The 18262-nt window shown below is 33.6% G+C and overlaps 1 protein-coding gene across 3 annotated transcripts in view; it reads right to left on the reverse strand.

Annotated features, from left to right (window-relative positions):
* LOC115441571 (probable nuclear hormone receptor HR3) overlaps positions 1-18262 on the reverse strand; it is a 138557-nt gene that overhangs the window by 86719 nt on the left and 33576 nt on the right. Inside the window, exon 1 of one of the 3 annotated variants that reach the window (XM_030166412.2) lies at positions 13588-13848. The exons of 1 other annotated variant lie outside the window; for it this stretch is intronic. Coding sequence is in view for 1 of the 2 variants with exons in the window: in XM_030166413.2 (XP_030022273.1) it covers positions 13588-13603 (16 nt within the window). In the remaining variant the exon portion in view is untranslated. Of the gene's footprint in view, positions 1-13587; positions 13849-18262 lie in introns of those variants that run through there. One more of the 3 variants, XM_030166413.2, reaches the window with a different exon arrangement.

Here is an 18262-nt window from a genome sequence, read left to right on the forward strand (position 1 = left end):
AAATGTATTACACTTGCTTACCTACGAAAAGAAAAAGTCCCTTAACTGATTATAATATAAATTAATTAATTATTTTAAATTTTCGAATCGATTTCGAATCGTTCTAAACAATTTTAAATATGGAATATTTTTGAATATCGAATCACGTTGGCCTTCAAGACCTAAACCTAGCTAAACTATCAGTACTACTCAGTATAAACGCAGCACGGACACGCACACAGCACGCCGCATTATCATATCACACTAGCTACCAACTAGCGTACCTGAGCATGTACCACGCATACGCATATATTACGCCGCTCGTACTGCGGGTGAAGGGTTTTGATACTTTAACTGTGAGGATTGTATGGATAATGGTGTTAACTTATGTCGGATTTTTGCAGTATACTAAATCTAATATATAAAACGTATATATCGCAGTTTAATTTATTTAGGTCGATATAGATTTAGTAAAAGCTTCAAATATTTTACACTTTGTAAGAGACAATTGGACTGGCCGACGGCAGTTGTATCTATTTTTATAGTATAAACTATATAATATTGTACAGACTTTTTCTAAGTTTATAGTTCTCATATAATAAACTTATCTGGACTGAAATATATATAATAATCTATCTTTTAATGCGGTGATTAACTTTCAAATTAGTGGTGATCGACATAAACTGGCCAATTAACAAAGTAAATATGCAATTATCGACTGCAATTTAATGAAACCGCTCTATTACATTCACGAAAACCCGACAGTAGACTCTCCATGGTAATAAAGGATGTACTCTATGCACCAATTTCAAATCGTACTACCATTAAAGTGTGATAAGAATAATAAACATCCAAACTTTTAGTATTTATAGAAGAAAGAGAAACTTCATAATGTTATAAAATTGCTTAGTTCATCGAACTAAGTTCGTAGCGAAATGTGGGTCAAACGTTCGCCAGATCGACCTATATTAAGGATTCAATGCACTTAAACCAATAAATTCACTTATTTTCCAACAGGTGGAACCTTACCTTATTGACACTAATTTTAAATTGCAATAAATACAATATGTAGGTAATCATTTACTAGGATTACATGAAATTATGAGTCTTAAAAATAAAAATCAATTTTTTACAGTTCACATTCGGAATCCTAATGATTACGACGATGTCGTGATGCCAAAGTACCAAGACGAGTGAGTCGCCACGCGTCGACGAGCGCTATATGGGTCTTGGCCAGGCAACTTTTCTTGCACACTTAGTACTAACGGCAAGCTGTCATACGCTTATGTTATCCTGGTACATTTCATATGTTACTACGGTCATTAATTATGAAAAATTACATTGAAATTAATCAAATTGATTTGTAAAATAAATGTATGAATTGATTATAATGATATTCTTATGGCAAAATTAAGTCATGGACATTCAAATTCTAGATATCATCATAAGTTATATATGCAATTATGCTTCTTACATTATGAGTAAATTATCAAATAGATTATTAATAGTAACCGAAATAGATACAATTTGACTGATATCCATACTTAAAACAGCTATTTTTGTGCTCAACGAATTCAAAATGACAGAGAATTTAAAGTTTAACCATATTCGCGTACAAAGTTGAATATAAACCTTTTACAAACTCGAAATGAGCGCAATTTAACAACTGCTGCACTTAACAGCTTTGCAGCGAAAACATTTCGCAGCAAATAGATATGCTTAGATAAGTGATTGTCGTGTACACCTATTTTTTGCTTAAAATGCAATAGATATCGAATTACTGATGATTTATTGTTATTTATATGTCACTAATTACTAATATTGTCTGATCGGCAATATTTTACGTAGGTAACGACGTAATTAGAATTTTAAATTCGCAAACGAAAATTTTCCAATTACAAGGAACTTTGTTTGTTTCATGTGTACTATTTAGATCAACTATACCTAAAGACGTCAATGGATTTTTGTCACTAATCATCGTGGTTTTAAGAGCTATATTTAGTTTGATATAATCATTCCCAAGAATTTGCTCTTTAAATAACATAACGGGTTGTAAAATTGCCGCTAGAATCACCACTCGCTCCACTTTTTAATACCAAAAAGGGCGCGAAACCGGCCCCGTTCCATTCAACCAAATAATAAAAACTGTTGATAAAGAACTATGGAAACTGGTCGCTGTTTACCACTACGTGTTGTTACGCAACGCGAACGTGTTTAAAAAAGAAACCAGACTTTGTACCGTAGCTTTCTTAATGGCGGCATGCGAAATGGCATTATGTCCTTTATAATTCGGCATAATAAAACGCGTTCGTTGCGTGAGAGTACGAAATGTCAATTAAAAAATCGCACTGGCTGGAAATGTTTTTTGAATTTCGGCGCCATTATTGAAAATTGACATTTTATTATACTTTTACTTCCAAAGTTCAACTCAAATTGTTTGCACAAGTACACTTTCTTGTTATATAAATCTGAAACATCACTGCATCTCATTATGTTACGTAATTATGTAAATTATTAAAAAGAGATTTCCGTTTTCAATAAAAGGAATAATTCTCTGCACATTTAAATAACATAAATATCAATAAATACTGTTGCACCTTATAATTAAACTTTTTTTAAAAAAGGTTACATAATCTGTAAGAACAAATTAAAAAGTAAAGTCTCATATAAAATCTACGTCCTTATTGTAAACGCGATAGCTTAACAAGAGAGACTGTTACCGAATTTTAATTGGCCACTTTCATCGCGCAACTTTCGATTGCGTAACGTCGAAACGGAATGAGAAACAATTATGTATATATTAATACACCGGAAAAAGATGTGCTCACTTTCTACGGATTTTTAACAATATTTTTATTATATGCGCTCACGCAATAATTTTATTTCCGCGTTATTTTTCTCATCTCGCAATTTAGCGCCGAGATCTGTTTGTGATAAGCTAATTTTATGGATTATTTTACATTACCCCAGTATTACACGTTTTTGAACATTTAAAAGCTATTGGGCGTATTTATGAAATGATGATGACTACTATTCCTCCCTAAGCAGAATTTCGGCCATATTTCCGAAGAGATATTATAGTGCACAAGTTTGTACCTAATACACAGGTGCACTCTCTGTTCCTTCACTCATAGTCTGATGAGACAGCAATCTAACATGAACAAAGAAGATAGACATGAGAGAAGCAGGACCGACCGTTTTACGTGCTTTACGAAATACAATTTAAGGATATCCTATATCGCCCTAGTACAAAACCCAAATCCATTATTTTTAAAACGGATTGGAAGACAAGACTGTTTGCAATAATATACTGCAACATGATTCGATGGTTTCTTTGTTTGCCACTTCATCTAAGCTGTGCTTTTGAAGAGATGCTACCTTTGATATATATGTTAGGAAATATTTTGTGGATTGTTGGTAATTTGATAATGAGCCTAGGATTGGTTTTGTGTGTGTGTACACAAGCTCTACTATTGTATGATGCGATGAGCGCAATCTTACACGCGTCTTATTAGTATTTGAATATGACCATTATGTATGAGTGGATACTAAAAATAAAAATATTTTATTTTTTTATTAATTCTTGGAATTCAGAATAAACTCATAATGTCGTTTCTAGGCACTATCAAATTTACAATACATTATTTACTTTCTAAAGTGTAATTAATTGCTTTTTAATCTTTATTTTTGTGTTCATTATGCGATGGTTTTAGAATGCATATTAGAACGAATGCTTTTAAATTCTATTTACATTAATATAACCATCAATATGCGAAAATTCAAATAAAATGCTCTTAGTCTCTGACTTACTTTCACTTTTAGTGTGTTGAAAATATAAAATGTATTTAAAATAATATTTAAATGTTGGTAGAGACAAAATAGTAAAAATACTGGTAGAAATACAAGAATCAAACACGACCTACTACAAGTTAAATTGAATTATAGCAGTAGTAAAATAACGATTAATAAAAAAACTGTATTATAAACGAATACATCAAAAATTCACGTAGGGATAGATCGATTTGGCCTATATATATTTCGAGGTAAGGTAACTCTTAAGACTAAGAAGTAGGGTCTAAATTATATTTCAGTAAATTGCTCCACCGATGGAAATTATTATCTTCAAAAACCGATAGTTGTGTTTTTCAATCTTTCTTTATAGAATTTGGAAAACAGGTTTACTTTAGGCTTCCTACAATACTGCGTACGAAATGCCATATTAAAATATCATTACATCGGTTTATGAGTTTGGTGTTACGCTATTCGTGAATACGCAAAACTTACTACACATAACACAACCCAGCTTTATTATATATTATTTTAGCTTAGCTCGAAATAAAATACAGATTTTTTAAATCGATAAAGTATATCGAATGATATCGATTAGAATACACACTAGCCTCGAAACGTGACTCACTGCTTTGAATCACTATGGTTTTACCTTAAGAGGTTTCATTTTCCGAAGTGCGAGCACTCCTTTACTAGAACATTATGTGGCCAAACATTAACTTGATAAAGCAGCCTGATTTATAGTATTAAAAGTTTATCGTGGCATAAGGAAGATTTCAACACTATGGTATCGTATATTTTTAAGGTTTTTGAAATGAAAAATATGATTCAATGAGTCTGACCAGAGCACCGTTTCATATTATAACCGAGCCAGGAAAGTGTCGGACAAAAAAATATTCTTTGTATCGAAAAGTAGACTATACTAGATGTTGCTGGAACGACATTTGACCGCCATTATCTCATACTTTTCAATACAAAGAATATTCCTTGCCTGATACGTTCCTAGCACGGTCCTAGTACGAAACGGTGTAGTAGGCAGATTACTTTAATGCTATTTATTTTTTTAGTGATATACTTGATATATCTAGCACTTTTATAATAAAACACGGATGGTGAATAAATAGATCTCTGGTTTAACATAAAATTATCAAATATTTGTTTACAGCACCGCACTATTTTCATTATTTTCAAATGTCGATCTTGAGCGACTTAAAGTCGATTGTACTTTCTTATATTAGTCCAAGGACCTTTTTTAATATAAATTGTCGGTACTATGGATTATACGTATGTGAGTATGGTGTGTAATTGTTTTTTTATTACATATTTTTTTAAGTTTTGAACTTTCATATAACTGTTTTAATATATGGTCATTATGAAAATTTCAAAAGGGAGATGAAAATGCATAACTTCATTCGTAATATATTCTTTTATATTGAAATTTAAATGTTAGAAAGAGATAAAAATGTGAAATCCGTGGGACCAACGTTAATTCGTTAATTAATGAATATGAAATAAAGTTATTGACATTTTCAGTTACTCTACAAACATGAGCTTTTGATATCGTTCGTTGCGGTTCATATTTGGTGAGAGTATTTAGCTTTCGTATATTTGGATCCGTTCTATTAGGTTGTAATAGCTCTGTATGGCAAAAAATCTTTTATATGTTAATGGAGAAAGTTATTTGGATGACTGATTGGTTCCAATTTCGAGTTTTGTCAAGTCTAATAATAATTTAGATTTTTTAAAGAGATAATTAATGATGCTATAAATACATGGTTTTGATGAGTGGTCGAGTGGCCCTCGTCCCCCTCCTGCCCGCATTCCCGCGTCCCTACTACTCCCCTGTTCTCATTCCCCGCTGCCTTGTGCGGTGATCAATCATGAAATTACCTTTAATGCTCCCACCTGAAGTGTGTGGTTGTTGGTTCTGTTGCATGTTGCTCTTGCGCTTCCAGCTTGGTGCTCACCGAGTTCCACATATCGAACATGTTCAGCATGTTGGACCCGCCCGGGACCAACTCTCACTCTCGCTGGACCATTACATTCGCCGGTTTGAACACGCACGCACTCGCACATCCATCTTCGTTAATCTGCTATATGCACAAGTGTCAAAATTGTTCGTTCGTAAAAAAGTCTTAAGGCTACGCACTGATCCCCGGTTATAATTTTGTAATAATTATTATTCAATAATATTGCATTTGTTATAAATATTCATCTACATAATATAAACTTTCTCAAATGTTCAACTAATGTAAATACGCTATATTCTCCCACGTACCGTTAAATATCAGTCTAAGATTTCGTTTCGTAAGGTTGGGTTTTGTTCGGGAAGTAGTACATCGTGGGTTGCTATTTGTGAATTATTTTTAACTATTCCTCTGTGATTATATTGCGTATAAATTTCGGTATAATGTGATATATTCTGAATATTGTCTGGTTATATTTCATACAAAATGGTCCGTCATCAATCTGTACTGTATGTGATTGTTGTAAAATGTTCCGTAAATCCGTTTTTCCTCTTCATAGTTCGTTCACGCGCCGATTATGCCACACGTCGCCCTCGCCGACCGCACGGTTACAGATGCGAATTAGAACACAAGAACGCGAACGCGGCACGCATTATCATAATTGGAAATTGTCGAATTCGGTATACGCAACTCGGGTGCGTTTCTCTAAGCGGTATGAGTTATTGCGTCGTATTTTTAGAATTCTCTATGTCGCGTTCTCGCATGCACTGGAGTGCAGTTGCATCGGTTTCAGCTTCAGTTTCATGGGGGTGGGGCTCGGCGCGCGTGGGGTGGGCGTCGGAAGTGGCAGCGCGCACTGCGCAGGCTCGGAATCGATCCCGCGTGCCCACCGAGGTATCCTAAAACACTACTTTTCTTCGCTATGTGGGTATGCGAGCATGGCAGCGGTTGTCTATGGTGTAGATATGTATGCGCCAGTCTATTATGTCATTCACTTTGATGTTGCTGTGGGTACTTTGTTGCTATGCTGTATGGAACTGTGCGCCGTGCGGGCTGTGTGCAGTGTGCAGCGGTTCTACCTTTGTTGTCCCACATACGTTTTATTGTCCTCATAATGGTGTATTTCTAAATAAAAATATTCATCAGTGCCTTTCTTTTTGAGAAATACTAATCTATAATCAGTAAAGCTATTAACAATCCATAGCCTGATATTTGCGAACTATATTCTAAATTATTATTTGCAAACTATAGCATCTCGAATGCATTTACGTGCAATTAAACGGACATTAATATTAATTTATTAATTGTACCATATTAAATACAATTTGTATACTTTTAGCATCAATTAAGTTCCATCGAGAGAATAATTTCAGATGTTTATTATATTCAAGCAAATTAGCCGGTGATAGTTAATTAAATACAATATTATGCAGTGTTTCACAAGTTTTCTGTCTTGGGCAACAAGCGAACACAATTGATAATTTAAATTGAAACTTGTTTGTTTTGTTAAATAAAAACGAAACTTATAATGATTTGTGCTTTGAGTCGAGAGCCGAATGACTAATTTGGATTTCTTCAAACCACAATTCGAAACTGATAGCTATCGAAAAAATATAACAGTTTGGAATATTTGTATGAAAAATCTGAAAAAAACTTTTTAAACTATGTTACCTACGTTCCATGTGGGTGATCATGTAAGAATAGCGAAATATAAACATGTATTTAAAAGATTATGAATCTAATTGGAGTGATGAAACTTGTGATTTCTTCTCTTCTTCGAAAAAAAATATTTGCAATATATGTTACCATAATACACAATAAAGAGGCAAAATACATTTTTCTTTAATTATCCAAGAGATTAAACCAAATAAACAATAACTGTAATAAAACAGGAAGCGCATGTTTCGTTTAATGACATCTTAAGACAGATGCGAAGCCGAAAGCGCGAAAATTCGGCGAAAACATTAACCGACTGCATGTGCATGCCGACACATCCATTACGTAACTGGGGCGAATTAACTGCCCGTCTTATTAACACCGATGTGCGAATGGAATGGACAAGATTACGATGACAAATGCGTATGCGCAACTTTTTGTTGTACGTATGCGTATAGTATTTGTATTAGTGTTTACGTAATATTATTTATAATCTTTAGTAAAGATTTTTTTTTCTAACATGACAAAGGCGAAATGTTTTGAGTTGGGGCTGACCTCTGGAATTTCTGAACGTATTTGGAAAATTCTTTCACTGATAGGAAGCTACATTATTCCTGCGTGTTCGGGAATATCTATCATATCAAAAGCAAGTGTTTAATATTTTCAAAATTAATTGTTGTATGTAATAAGCAATCATTTAAAGCTTTTGGAATAAAATGTTTTTTTTTTAAATGTGCACGGAAATTTGACCCCAACGCACCTGATGGTAAGTGGAGTGGGGTTCAATAGAAAGTCGACTGACGAGAAATGATTATCCCTTGACAGTCGACACAATTATGCCGGCCTGTTGGAACCACATACACAAGCTGATCCCGAAACGCGACACATTTACGTGGACCACTATGGTTTTAACACCTGAACGGTCGCTATCTGGGAAGATATAAATATATCCTACCACCAACAAACGTGATTATGTATATACTATGTCTATATTTCTGCCTAATTTTGATATATTTAATGCGTCGTAGTACAAAGATAAAGCAAATTTCTTTATTTTCACAACATGATAGCGGCGTCTGTTAGATAACCTAAAAATAAAGTCAACAAACTCAATTTAGGTCGATGCCTAATTTTAATGATAAACATATAAAATTGTTACAATGTCCCGCAGTGTGAGTAGTGAAGTAATGTTGTCGGTTTGTTCAAGGTAAACTTGAATACTGGACTTAACATATTTATTTGTATGTAAAAGCCTCCGTTTCTGGGTTCAATTCCCAGCAATATTTTGTGGCCTATGGGTATAATATATTGTACTCTTTTGGTTTAGTGAGTAGTACTTTTAACCCCTAAGTAGATTACAATAGAGGCTAAAATCGCTCTTATTATGGTCACCTGTAGTTGTTAATTTACATATCACTTACATGGATTTCGTTTGATTATTCAAGGTTAGTAGGATATAGATTTGAATGTTAGTATTTATTTACAAAAATGTATCCCTAGAAATTGTTATAATAAATGTTAATATTATATCGCACTGGGATTTATGTTCCATTTTAATTAAAACCATGTAGTCTGAATATAAATTCAAACCTTACTTTAAAAAAATATTGCCTCGACTGCCATGTATCCACAAGTCATTAACGTGAATAATCGAAACTCAACCAAAACGCAAAACGACGCGTTTTAAAAAACACCATTAACATTATAAAACAAACAGCGAGAAGGGCAAGAAACCCAGCCAAACACAGAACGCGAGTAGCCAAAAAAGAAATCTCCGCACAGTACAATATTAATCACAAACGCTGTAGGCGACGCCTTACGCAACGTTACGCAGCCGCTCACACACACAAGCGCTTTTGGAGGATCCCGCGCGAGCCACGAGATGTGGCGGGAGCGATTTGGCAAACAGATCAAGTGGCAGCTTTCTGGCTGATTAATAATAAGCGAGTCAATTGTCTGATGCTTCGAATACACAGTAAGTGCTTACATTGCTGAAAATGTTTAATTACAAATCCTTGTATGGCATTGTAAGGGATTCTGATATTAGTTTTGTAATATCCAGCAACTATAATATATTCCATGTTTTTTTTTTAATATTGCTGGTTAGTAACAAAAAATAGGCAATGTAGTGATATCTATTAAGAACTAACAATAATATTAGTCTGCAAACTAGCAAGAATGTGTGTTTATGTGAATGTGTGTTTGTGAATGAATTAGTTAATTGTAATAAGTAAATTGTATAATTTCAATGTCATTTATGTTGATGTCTCCGCTTTATAAAATGAAACACCTGTAAATACAAAATATAAACTAATTTAGATTATAAATTATGGATTTTAATAGGGTTCAAATATGAGCGTTAAGACAGTGAAAATAAGACTTAAGGTACAGACTCAAAATATTAAACTGGAATAAAGTTGAAAAACGAAAGCAGCTCTATATGGATTGATTTAAAGTAGCATTTGAGCAAAGATTTATTATGAATGTACAAATGCATGTAAGACAAAACTTGCAATGAATTAATGAATGAAACACAAGTTAATTATGTAACCATAGAGAAAATTCGTTCTGTACGCCGTCTGTACCTTAATTTATGAGTGTTCAACTGCGGTATCATCACAAAACTTACTGTTTTAAAATATTACATTCATGTATTTATTCACTATAATAAAAAATATAAGGAGATTACCTACCCTACCTGTAAGTCAGTTATTATCGAATGTAATTTGCATATATGTGCCATAGCATAATTCCGTAAATAAAGATAAAAGGTTTCTATCATAAACCAATGGTGGATAACATATCGCTGGCTCAATATTACAAGGTTTTATGTTATGTTTGATGTGCAAATTGAATTATGTATATACAAGACTATGTATTTTTTTCACTTATACTCAATAATCCCGAAAAATAAACAAAGGGTGAACCATGAATTATCGCCTTTCACAATCTCGGTATCGCAAAATAATATTGTAAAAATGAACAAAGGGACCTTTGTAATTTTGCCAACGGTACATAGACAGCCCGCTGCCTCTCATGTCGCGCACCACACGCGAGCGAGTGAAAGTCGCAACTGCCAAAAATCTCATGTGAAAGTGAGAGAGATTGCCTGATCGATGCCATAATTATTATTAGCCATTATACGCGATATGCTAAAAGCAAAAGCCGGATGTTGTATGTCGGTGAAAAAATCTAGACGCATTTTAAGTTAGGCGTGTAATTTAGAAAGGAGTTTTATTTAAATAATGTTGATTAAGCAACGTAATTAATATGATGAATTAATTCACCGCTCCTTTGTGGCTTTATTTTTATTTTATTTGTTTAGAAAGATGTTCTAAAAATAAAAATCTGTTATGCGTCACAACGAATTACTTTCTTATGCGATTCTATTTTTAAATATTTAAATATTAATTGGGCTATCCTTTGCAATTGTATTTTTAAATATTTTAAAGCGATATCTTTTAAACATTTTTAAAAAATCAGCCAGCCCTTCAGTAAAGGAAATTCGAAAGTTATGAATCACTGTGTAAATTTAAAGAAGTATTCTTGTTACGACGCGACGGCGCGAAGGACTCCCTAACAAATTGACTCATTCGAATTATGAATTAACTGGCATAAGTAACGATTATGGACGAGTATGAAATTCTACCAAATCTCATACAACTGAAATACTATCAAGCAACTAATTGAAGACCGTTTAACGTCATAAATGACTCTATCGGCCACTAATCTGTTTCAAGGTTGTACTATACAAGCTCTACTAGACACTCTACGATGATTTTATTACAAATAGACTAGTTTAGGACTTCATCTAGTACATTAAAGTAATTTACTAGATCTAAACGCACTACAAGTTAGTCTCTACATTACAACCAATTTTAAAAAAAGAATTATAGAAAACGTTCAATACTTAAATTCAAAAATAACTTCATGATTATTTTTATCCAACCTAAGAAAACATGCCGGTACCAACATTCCGGAATACGTCCATAATAGGGTTAATTTAAGGTAATTGTTTAATGACTGGAAAGGTCTCCAAAATTAAGACTCTAGACTAATGCCACAGTACTTAGGGTTTCCCCGACATGAAACTAAATTTTCCTTATAATAAATATTACAGTTGACCGCGACTGCATTCGTTCGGTGAAGGTTGTGAATGAGGTTATGTAATTATTTTTCGAAATTACAAGTGTATCTTGTCCCGTTGGTCTAGTGAATGCGTGAGATAATTAAACGAGTGAAGTCCAGGATACAAGTCTGGTAATAATAATATATGACTTAGATATTATATTATGTGAAAATGAGCTTTAACGACAGCACGAGGCCTACTAATCAAAACATTATACTAGGGCGACGCTCACTATGCCACGAACTTTATGTAAAGTGTATAGAGATAATTACGAAAGGGTAAAAAATTACAACATATTTTTTTAATAACTTCAACATAAATAATATTTAGGAATAAATAAGGAATAATAATCTCTATTTAGTTGGGAACAAAATACAACAATCACATATACGTACATTGTCGAACATGTATATAAATTTTGATCCAACATTGGATCAAACATTTGCAAAAGAGTAACCAATACGCTACTATATTACTACGTCGAAGCAATGACCTCGCACAAAATTGAGAAAGAAAAATAGTATTCCTTTAAACGCAGTATATTATTCCTTAATACCTTTTAAAACTAAATCTGACTAAGACCATAACGTATTCAGCCTTGTAATAAATTCTGTATTATCATAAGGGATTCGATACGTGGTAATTTCAATATACTATATTAATTTTACTATAGTAGTAAAATATATTTTTTTGTTAAATGTAAAAAATATACACTAGTCAGAAAGATTTTTTTTATTATGTGCCATAAAGTGACTGAAGTTTTAAACACGTTTTTAGACATAAATCCTGTAACACTAATAATAAAATATAAAAATCATAGGAGATCGGAGTGTCCGTCCTTGCGTCACGAAAAAATCTTATAAATTCTTATATAAACATAGGAGTAACGACCTGATCGAAGGTAAAGCGAACGGATACTTGTAACATATTTGAGACCAAACTTGGTCCACGTGACGCCTGAAAGTTTGGTCCCACGAATGTTTCACTAAGGACTTGGTCCCGAACTCTTGTCTACAACTCTTGGACAATATTGAATAACGATCCTTTTTTTTTGTATTATCTTTTTAATTATATTACTTGTAGGATTATGTACATATAATAAGTTAACGTCATCAAATTGATTGAAGTAAATAAATTATTAAATTGATTGAGTGACTCGATGATTATTCTTAATGACAAATGTAGACAACATTAACAGTTAAAATTAACGTTTGAGAGTATTTTGAAAGTCCTTAAATATTTTTCATATGTTGGGAACTTTTTAGACATTAGAAACTTTTTTGGTATAACGTGTCTAGTAATTTGTATTAATTTATTTGTATATATTATACTGTTTGTTTCCTGTACTACGATAAAATAAATAAATAAATAATTTAAGTATCAAATAAGAAAATAAATCGCCAAAGATGAGCTCCTTTCATCTTATAAATAGATTGGGCGAGATATCCCATAAAACATAATAAAACACAAAATTATCTTCAGTCAAAATATCGACTTTAAAGAAACGTAACTTGTGTCATAAACATTAAATAATTACTCAAATAAAAATTAAATCCATTTAACATCGACCCAAATATTGTTCAAACACAACGAGATAAAGTGTTATCATCCGAAAAAAATAAATATACATAAAAAGTGCCCTTCAGCCCCCCGAAAGAGAAAAATGATGTTTCCCAACAGTTTCCCAACATCCTCCGTCTCTGTCTAACGCAAGGTCGCGGTGTTCCCTCTCGCTCGCACGGTATGCAATACGAGATCTCATGCAACTATAGACCTTGATAAATTGCAAGTTTCGTGATAGATAATTGGTATACGGGTGATTATTATACGGGCCTTTTCAAGTACATACAAAAAAATCTTTTCCAATAAAAAATTATGCATAGCCTTAAGCCTTTTTATTCGACTACTGTAAACTCGTTATTTTTTAAATTTCGAACGCCGATTGCTGAATGAAAAAATACAACGTTCTGTTACACTAAGCAAATGTTAATGTACCATTAGTGTAATGTACTTAAATAGTATGACGACGAACGAACAATCTCAATGTACATAATATGTATTACTCACATCCAACGCAATGCATTACAATCCAAATGTCACAAGTACACCAAAGAGGTCTGAACAAACACTTGCCAAAAAAGGTCCGATTGTTAAATTAAAAACATAAAAAAAACTTAAACACAGTCTCTCAGAAAGCGCACTCGAAAATCGAAATTTTGCAAATTCGAAGCTCCGGCTTCCAAATTTGAAAGTTTGGGCTCGTAGAGCGGCCGCGCGCGTGCGTTCTGCAACACAAACTGAATTTTGTAAGCGCAAGCGAATGGTTTGGCGTACGGTATACAAGGCAGGACTGTGAAGGTACTGGCCACAAGCATTTAATTTGAAGAGTTGTTCTAGCCATCAGAGCGACATGAGCGGTTTATAACGTCGACACACAAGATTTGAATTTGGAATTTTAGACAACCGATTAATTAAAATTAATTTATTTCCTCTTAGTCGGTTGCCAGAGATAAATAAATTTAAAATAACAATAGAGTCGGGCAACTAATTGTTCATTAAATTGTGTTGTCTTTTTTAAAATTTCTATTTTCTAATAGATCCGTTTGACCTACATATATTTAAAAACCAAATGGTGTCGATTGACTTAAGTCGAGCGTAGATTATTCACGGCAGATATTCGTCTGTACCTTTTATCGTTATTTACAAACGGATTGATAGTCTTAATAAAGAAAGAAACATAATTAAATTTCACAACTCTAAAAAAAATCTTAGTTTGCAAATACACATAAATAAAAAACAATGTGAAATAAGGAATCGCTACAAACATATTTTTTATGGACCAAAGAGAAAGTAAAGATACAAAAAAAATTGAATTCATTAAAAACAAACAATAGCTTAAAAATAAAAGTGACAATACCTATGCAACTTTAGGAAAACTGAAACGTATGATAAAGATATTAAAACGATTATTAAACTTACTCTATTCGCTCATAATTATATACAACCTAAGCAACATATAAACAACTAATAATAAGTCGAAACTACCTCGCGATAATAGAAACAAACATGGTCAGCGACGGGTCTAGAGGAAGTGAAAGTAGCGAGCCTTAGCTTCTTATCCTTATTTAATAACGTTTAAACTATTTAACACCCACAGATTCAGTAAGTGCTATTGTTAGACGCACTTGATTGTAAGCCAAAATTATTTCAGGTAATTACGACAAAATATTGTCCTCATCTTTAAAACATATAGCCGATTTCGCATTTAGCATGCTAGAGATGGTTAAGATCATACAATTCCTTACTACGAAATTATAAAATATCCGTTAACAAAAGAAAGTTATGATTCCAAAAATAATCAAAATCCAAATAAGACAATTCCAAATTCAAATATTTAAAAGTTAACATAAATTCGCGAACACGACCGAACTCGCGACGAATCAATCGCGGCCATTTATAAATAACTAATCGACCCTTGCAGTTTTTACACCCTTTCTGTCCACCCCTGGACAGGACATGTAAAATCCATTGACCAAACCGGACAAACGAGGGTTGCGAATTAAACATAATTTTTCGCATGAAAACGAGTTCAAATTCGGTCGGATCACGTTTCTTTTTAACATTTTGTAAAATTATTGTAACGAGGGGCATGTTTATAATTATCGAGATATTGTCTGTGGTTGAAAAAAAATCGCATAATCCTTACACTAATTTTCAATACGATAAAAATATTACGTCCTCTCAAATGAATTTGACGTGAATTCCGTCATAGTAAATTTTGAATCATGTCCGCAATTTCCCAAAAAATCCTCGTTTTTTTTTTATAAAAATTGAGTTATTGGTAACTAGTGAACTGCCCCGACTTTGCCCGTGATAGTGTTTAATTACCCGATACCGACAACGCAATAAACGAAATAAAAATACATTCACCGAAATCAGTATATAAGTAAAGAAAAGCTTACATCAAAATAATACGACGTAAGCGACATTATTTTCAATATCGATTGTATACATATTTGGAATCAGCACTTTTACCCCGTCTTTAGAAGTATGCAATTTTTCTAGAAAATTCCGCTCGTCAATTATCCTGCGCACCGTCGACATTATGGGGCAACATAGTCTAGAATCTTAACATGTAACTTGTTAGAAATATATTGTCAAAATCTATAAAAATTTAATTCGTCTCGGCGGAAGCCTAAAAACAGGGAGCCTAAGTTAAAAAAAGATCTAGTGTTCCTTTGTAAAACTTATATCATGAATTCTTAATTAAATTTATCAAAAACTTGTTTCTCATACCCTTCTAGGACATAAATATGAGAAATAAATAATGAAAAAGAATTCCAGTCATTACTCGCACAAACCTGCAATCAAACCCTACATATAACAAAACCATACATTCAAGTCCGAACAAAACAATCATCGCATTTGAAAGATAAATAGGACCCAATTTCGGGTGATAGGGCGATATGATATCGCGCGATATCGCGGTCAATGAACGATATCAAACTGAGACTCTTCGCCAGGTGTACGCGTCTCCTATGGGCGGAAAATACACACACACACACACACACACACACACATCACGCATTTATCCCCGAAGGGGTATGCAAAGGCGCAACCAGGACACTCCAAGTGTGTTCCGTCCCATGATATGATAGGGGCGAGCTTATCCCCATATCGGACACAAATTCCAGACTCCGGGTTGATACTGAGCAGAAAACCTAAATATCACTTTGCCCGGGATTTGAACCCAGGATCTCAGAGCACTGCCGTACCGCGCATGCAGTAAAACTGCGTCACCAAGACAATCGGAACATCCAGTAATATTTAAATCAAAAACATTACACAGTATAGTTATAGACCGAACGTCAGGAATAAATTTCTACTCAAAAGTTAGTACTAATTGGTAATAAGTCGTTGTCTTATTTGAAATGTCCGCGTGACAAGACGTCACAGCGTCTTTAGATATTAATACAAAAATAACATATTTATAGAAAATATAGGCAACCATGCAAATCACGCTATGGAAAAAAATATGAAGTATTTTACATGGGGCCGCCCTCATCCATCGGACTCCTCCGACCCTGACCAGATCGTCGGTTTACCACGTGAGAGGCCTGCCTACGCTGCGTCTCCCAGTTCGTGGTCGCCACTTCGTGGTGTTTTGTTATTTCGCGATACACTGAGTAACCGTCGCATGAACGCAAATTTTGGTATGACAATCTTCCCAATGTCCGCTCTATATAATCTTAAGTCTTTGATTTAAATAGATAACAATAGCCGACTGTCCTATCTTTACTTGTTTTACGAAGAGCGAATGAAATATAAATCTATATATAAAATTTGTATCCGCTCGAACACCGACAATCCAAGCAAGGTGTAAAACCCGCCATAGTGATCTACGTAGAAGTGTCGCGTTCCGGGATCAGCTTATATATCCGGTTTCGCACAGGCCGACATAATTGTGTCAACTGGCGAGGGGCAATCATCTCACGTCAGAACTCTATCTGAACCGTATTCCAATTACCATAAAGTGCCGTGTACTTTTGCACGATTTAAAACAATCGTAAATGTGTTGGCGTTTTACAGGACATGGCTTATTTTTATTACATCGATACGCTCGACTTCTGTCATAGAACAAAATACACGTTAATAGTGAAGGCACTAGTTGTGTCTCTGCCTGCCCTTCAATGAGTGTGTTCTACGTATTAAAGTTTGCATGTTCGCCTGCAAATATTTCTCCTGACTTAAATATGCAAACGGCATGGATCGAGACTCAGGGAGTCATAACATAATATCAGCCTTATATGGTGAAACGAACAACTTCGACTCTTACTAACCATTTAAAAAACATCACCGATTGCAATAGAATAAAAACTTACCCTGAATTGCAATACCTTTTCTAACCCCAAAATGCTTTTTACACCCAGTAAATAAAGTTTAAATTACGATTTACATATTTGCCTTTGTCACCGTTTATCGCATATCAGTACGTTCTGGACATTTTGAAGGTTATCTACGTTATCCTAAGATAATTTTTCGTATTGACGAAAAGTCCTATTAAACTATAGTAATATGTAAAATGAATCTATACTAATATTGTAAAGCTGAAAATTGCTTGAACGTGCTATTCTCAGAAACTACTAAACATATTTTGTAAGTTTTTTCACCTACAGGATGCTACATTACTCGTAAATACCACAGGCTTTTAGCCCGCAATACCTTTTTAACGAAGGCGAAACCGCAGGCAAAACTATGATATAATTAAATGTTATGCGGAACAGGAATCTATGAAGTTGTCATTATGTATTAGTGAATTAATTTTGACTATAGTAAGAATAGGGTCAATTCGTGTACTATTGTCAAAAAAATGAATACTATCTGTATTACTGTTCTGTAGGGTCTTAGAATACAAATTCCTAAGTAACCACAGTTTATAATTCCTCTCTTTACACAGTGACATCACAGATGGTTATAATCAATCAATTATTATTGAGTGATAACTCTTAAAAAGATGCCTTTTAATCAGATATGTCCACCAAAAAGTAACTCCTTATAGCTAGGTTTGGTCTTAGTACTTCATCACAAAGCCAAGTGGACGACCACTCAGATATAAGCCACGAGCCCTTCGTATAATTAACGCGATAGGAATTTGCATACGTCAAAAAAAGTACTAAAATGTGAAATAGTAATATTGAATTCTCTGTGTATAACATAAAATACTTTTTCCTACCAAAACCTT

The sequence above is a fragment of the Manduca sexta genome, chromosome 18 (assembly GCF_014839805.1).
Source record: "Manduca sexta isolate Smith_Timp_Sample1 chromosome 18, JHU_Msex_v1.0, whole genome shotgun sequence".
Classification (NCBI taxonomy): Eukaryota; Metazoa; Arthropoda; class Insecta; order Lepidoptera; family Sphingidae; genus Manduca; species Manduca sexta.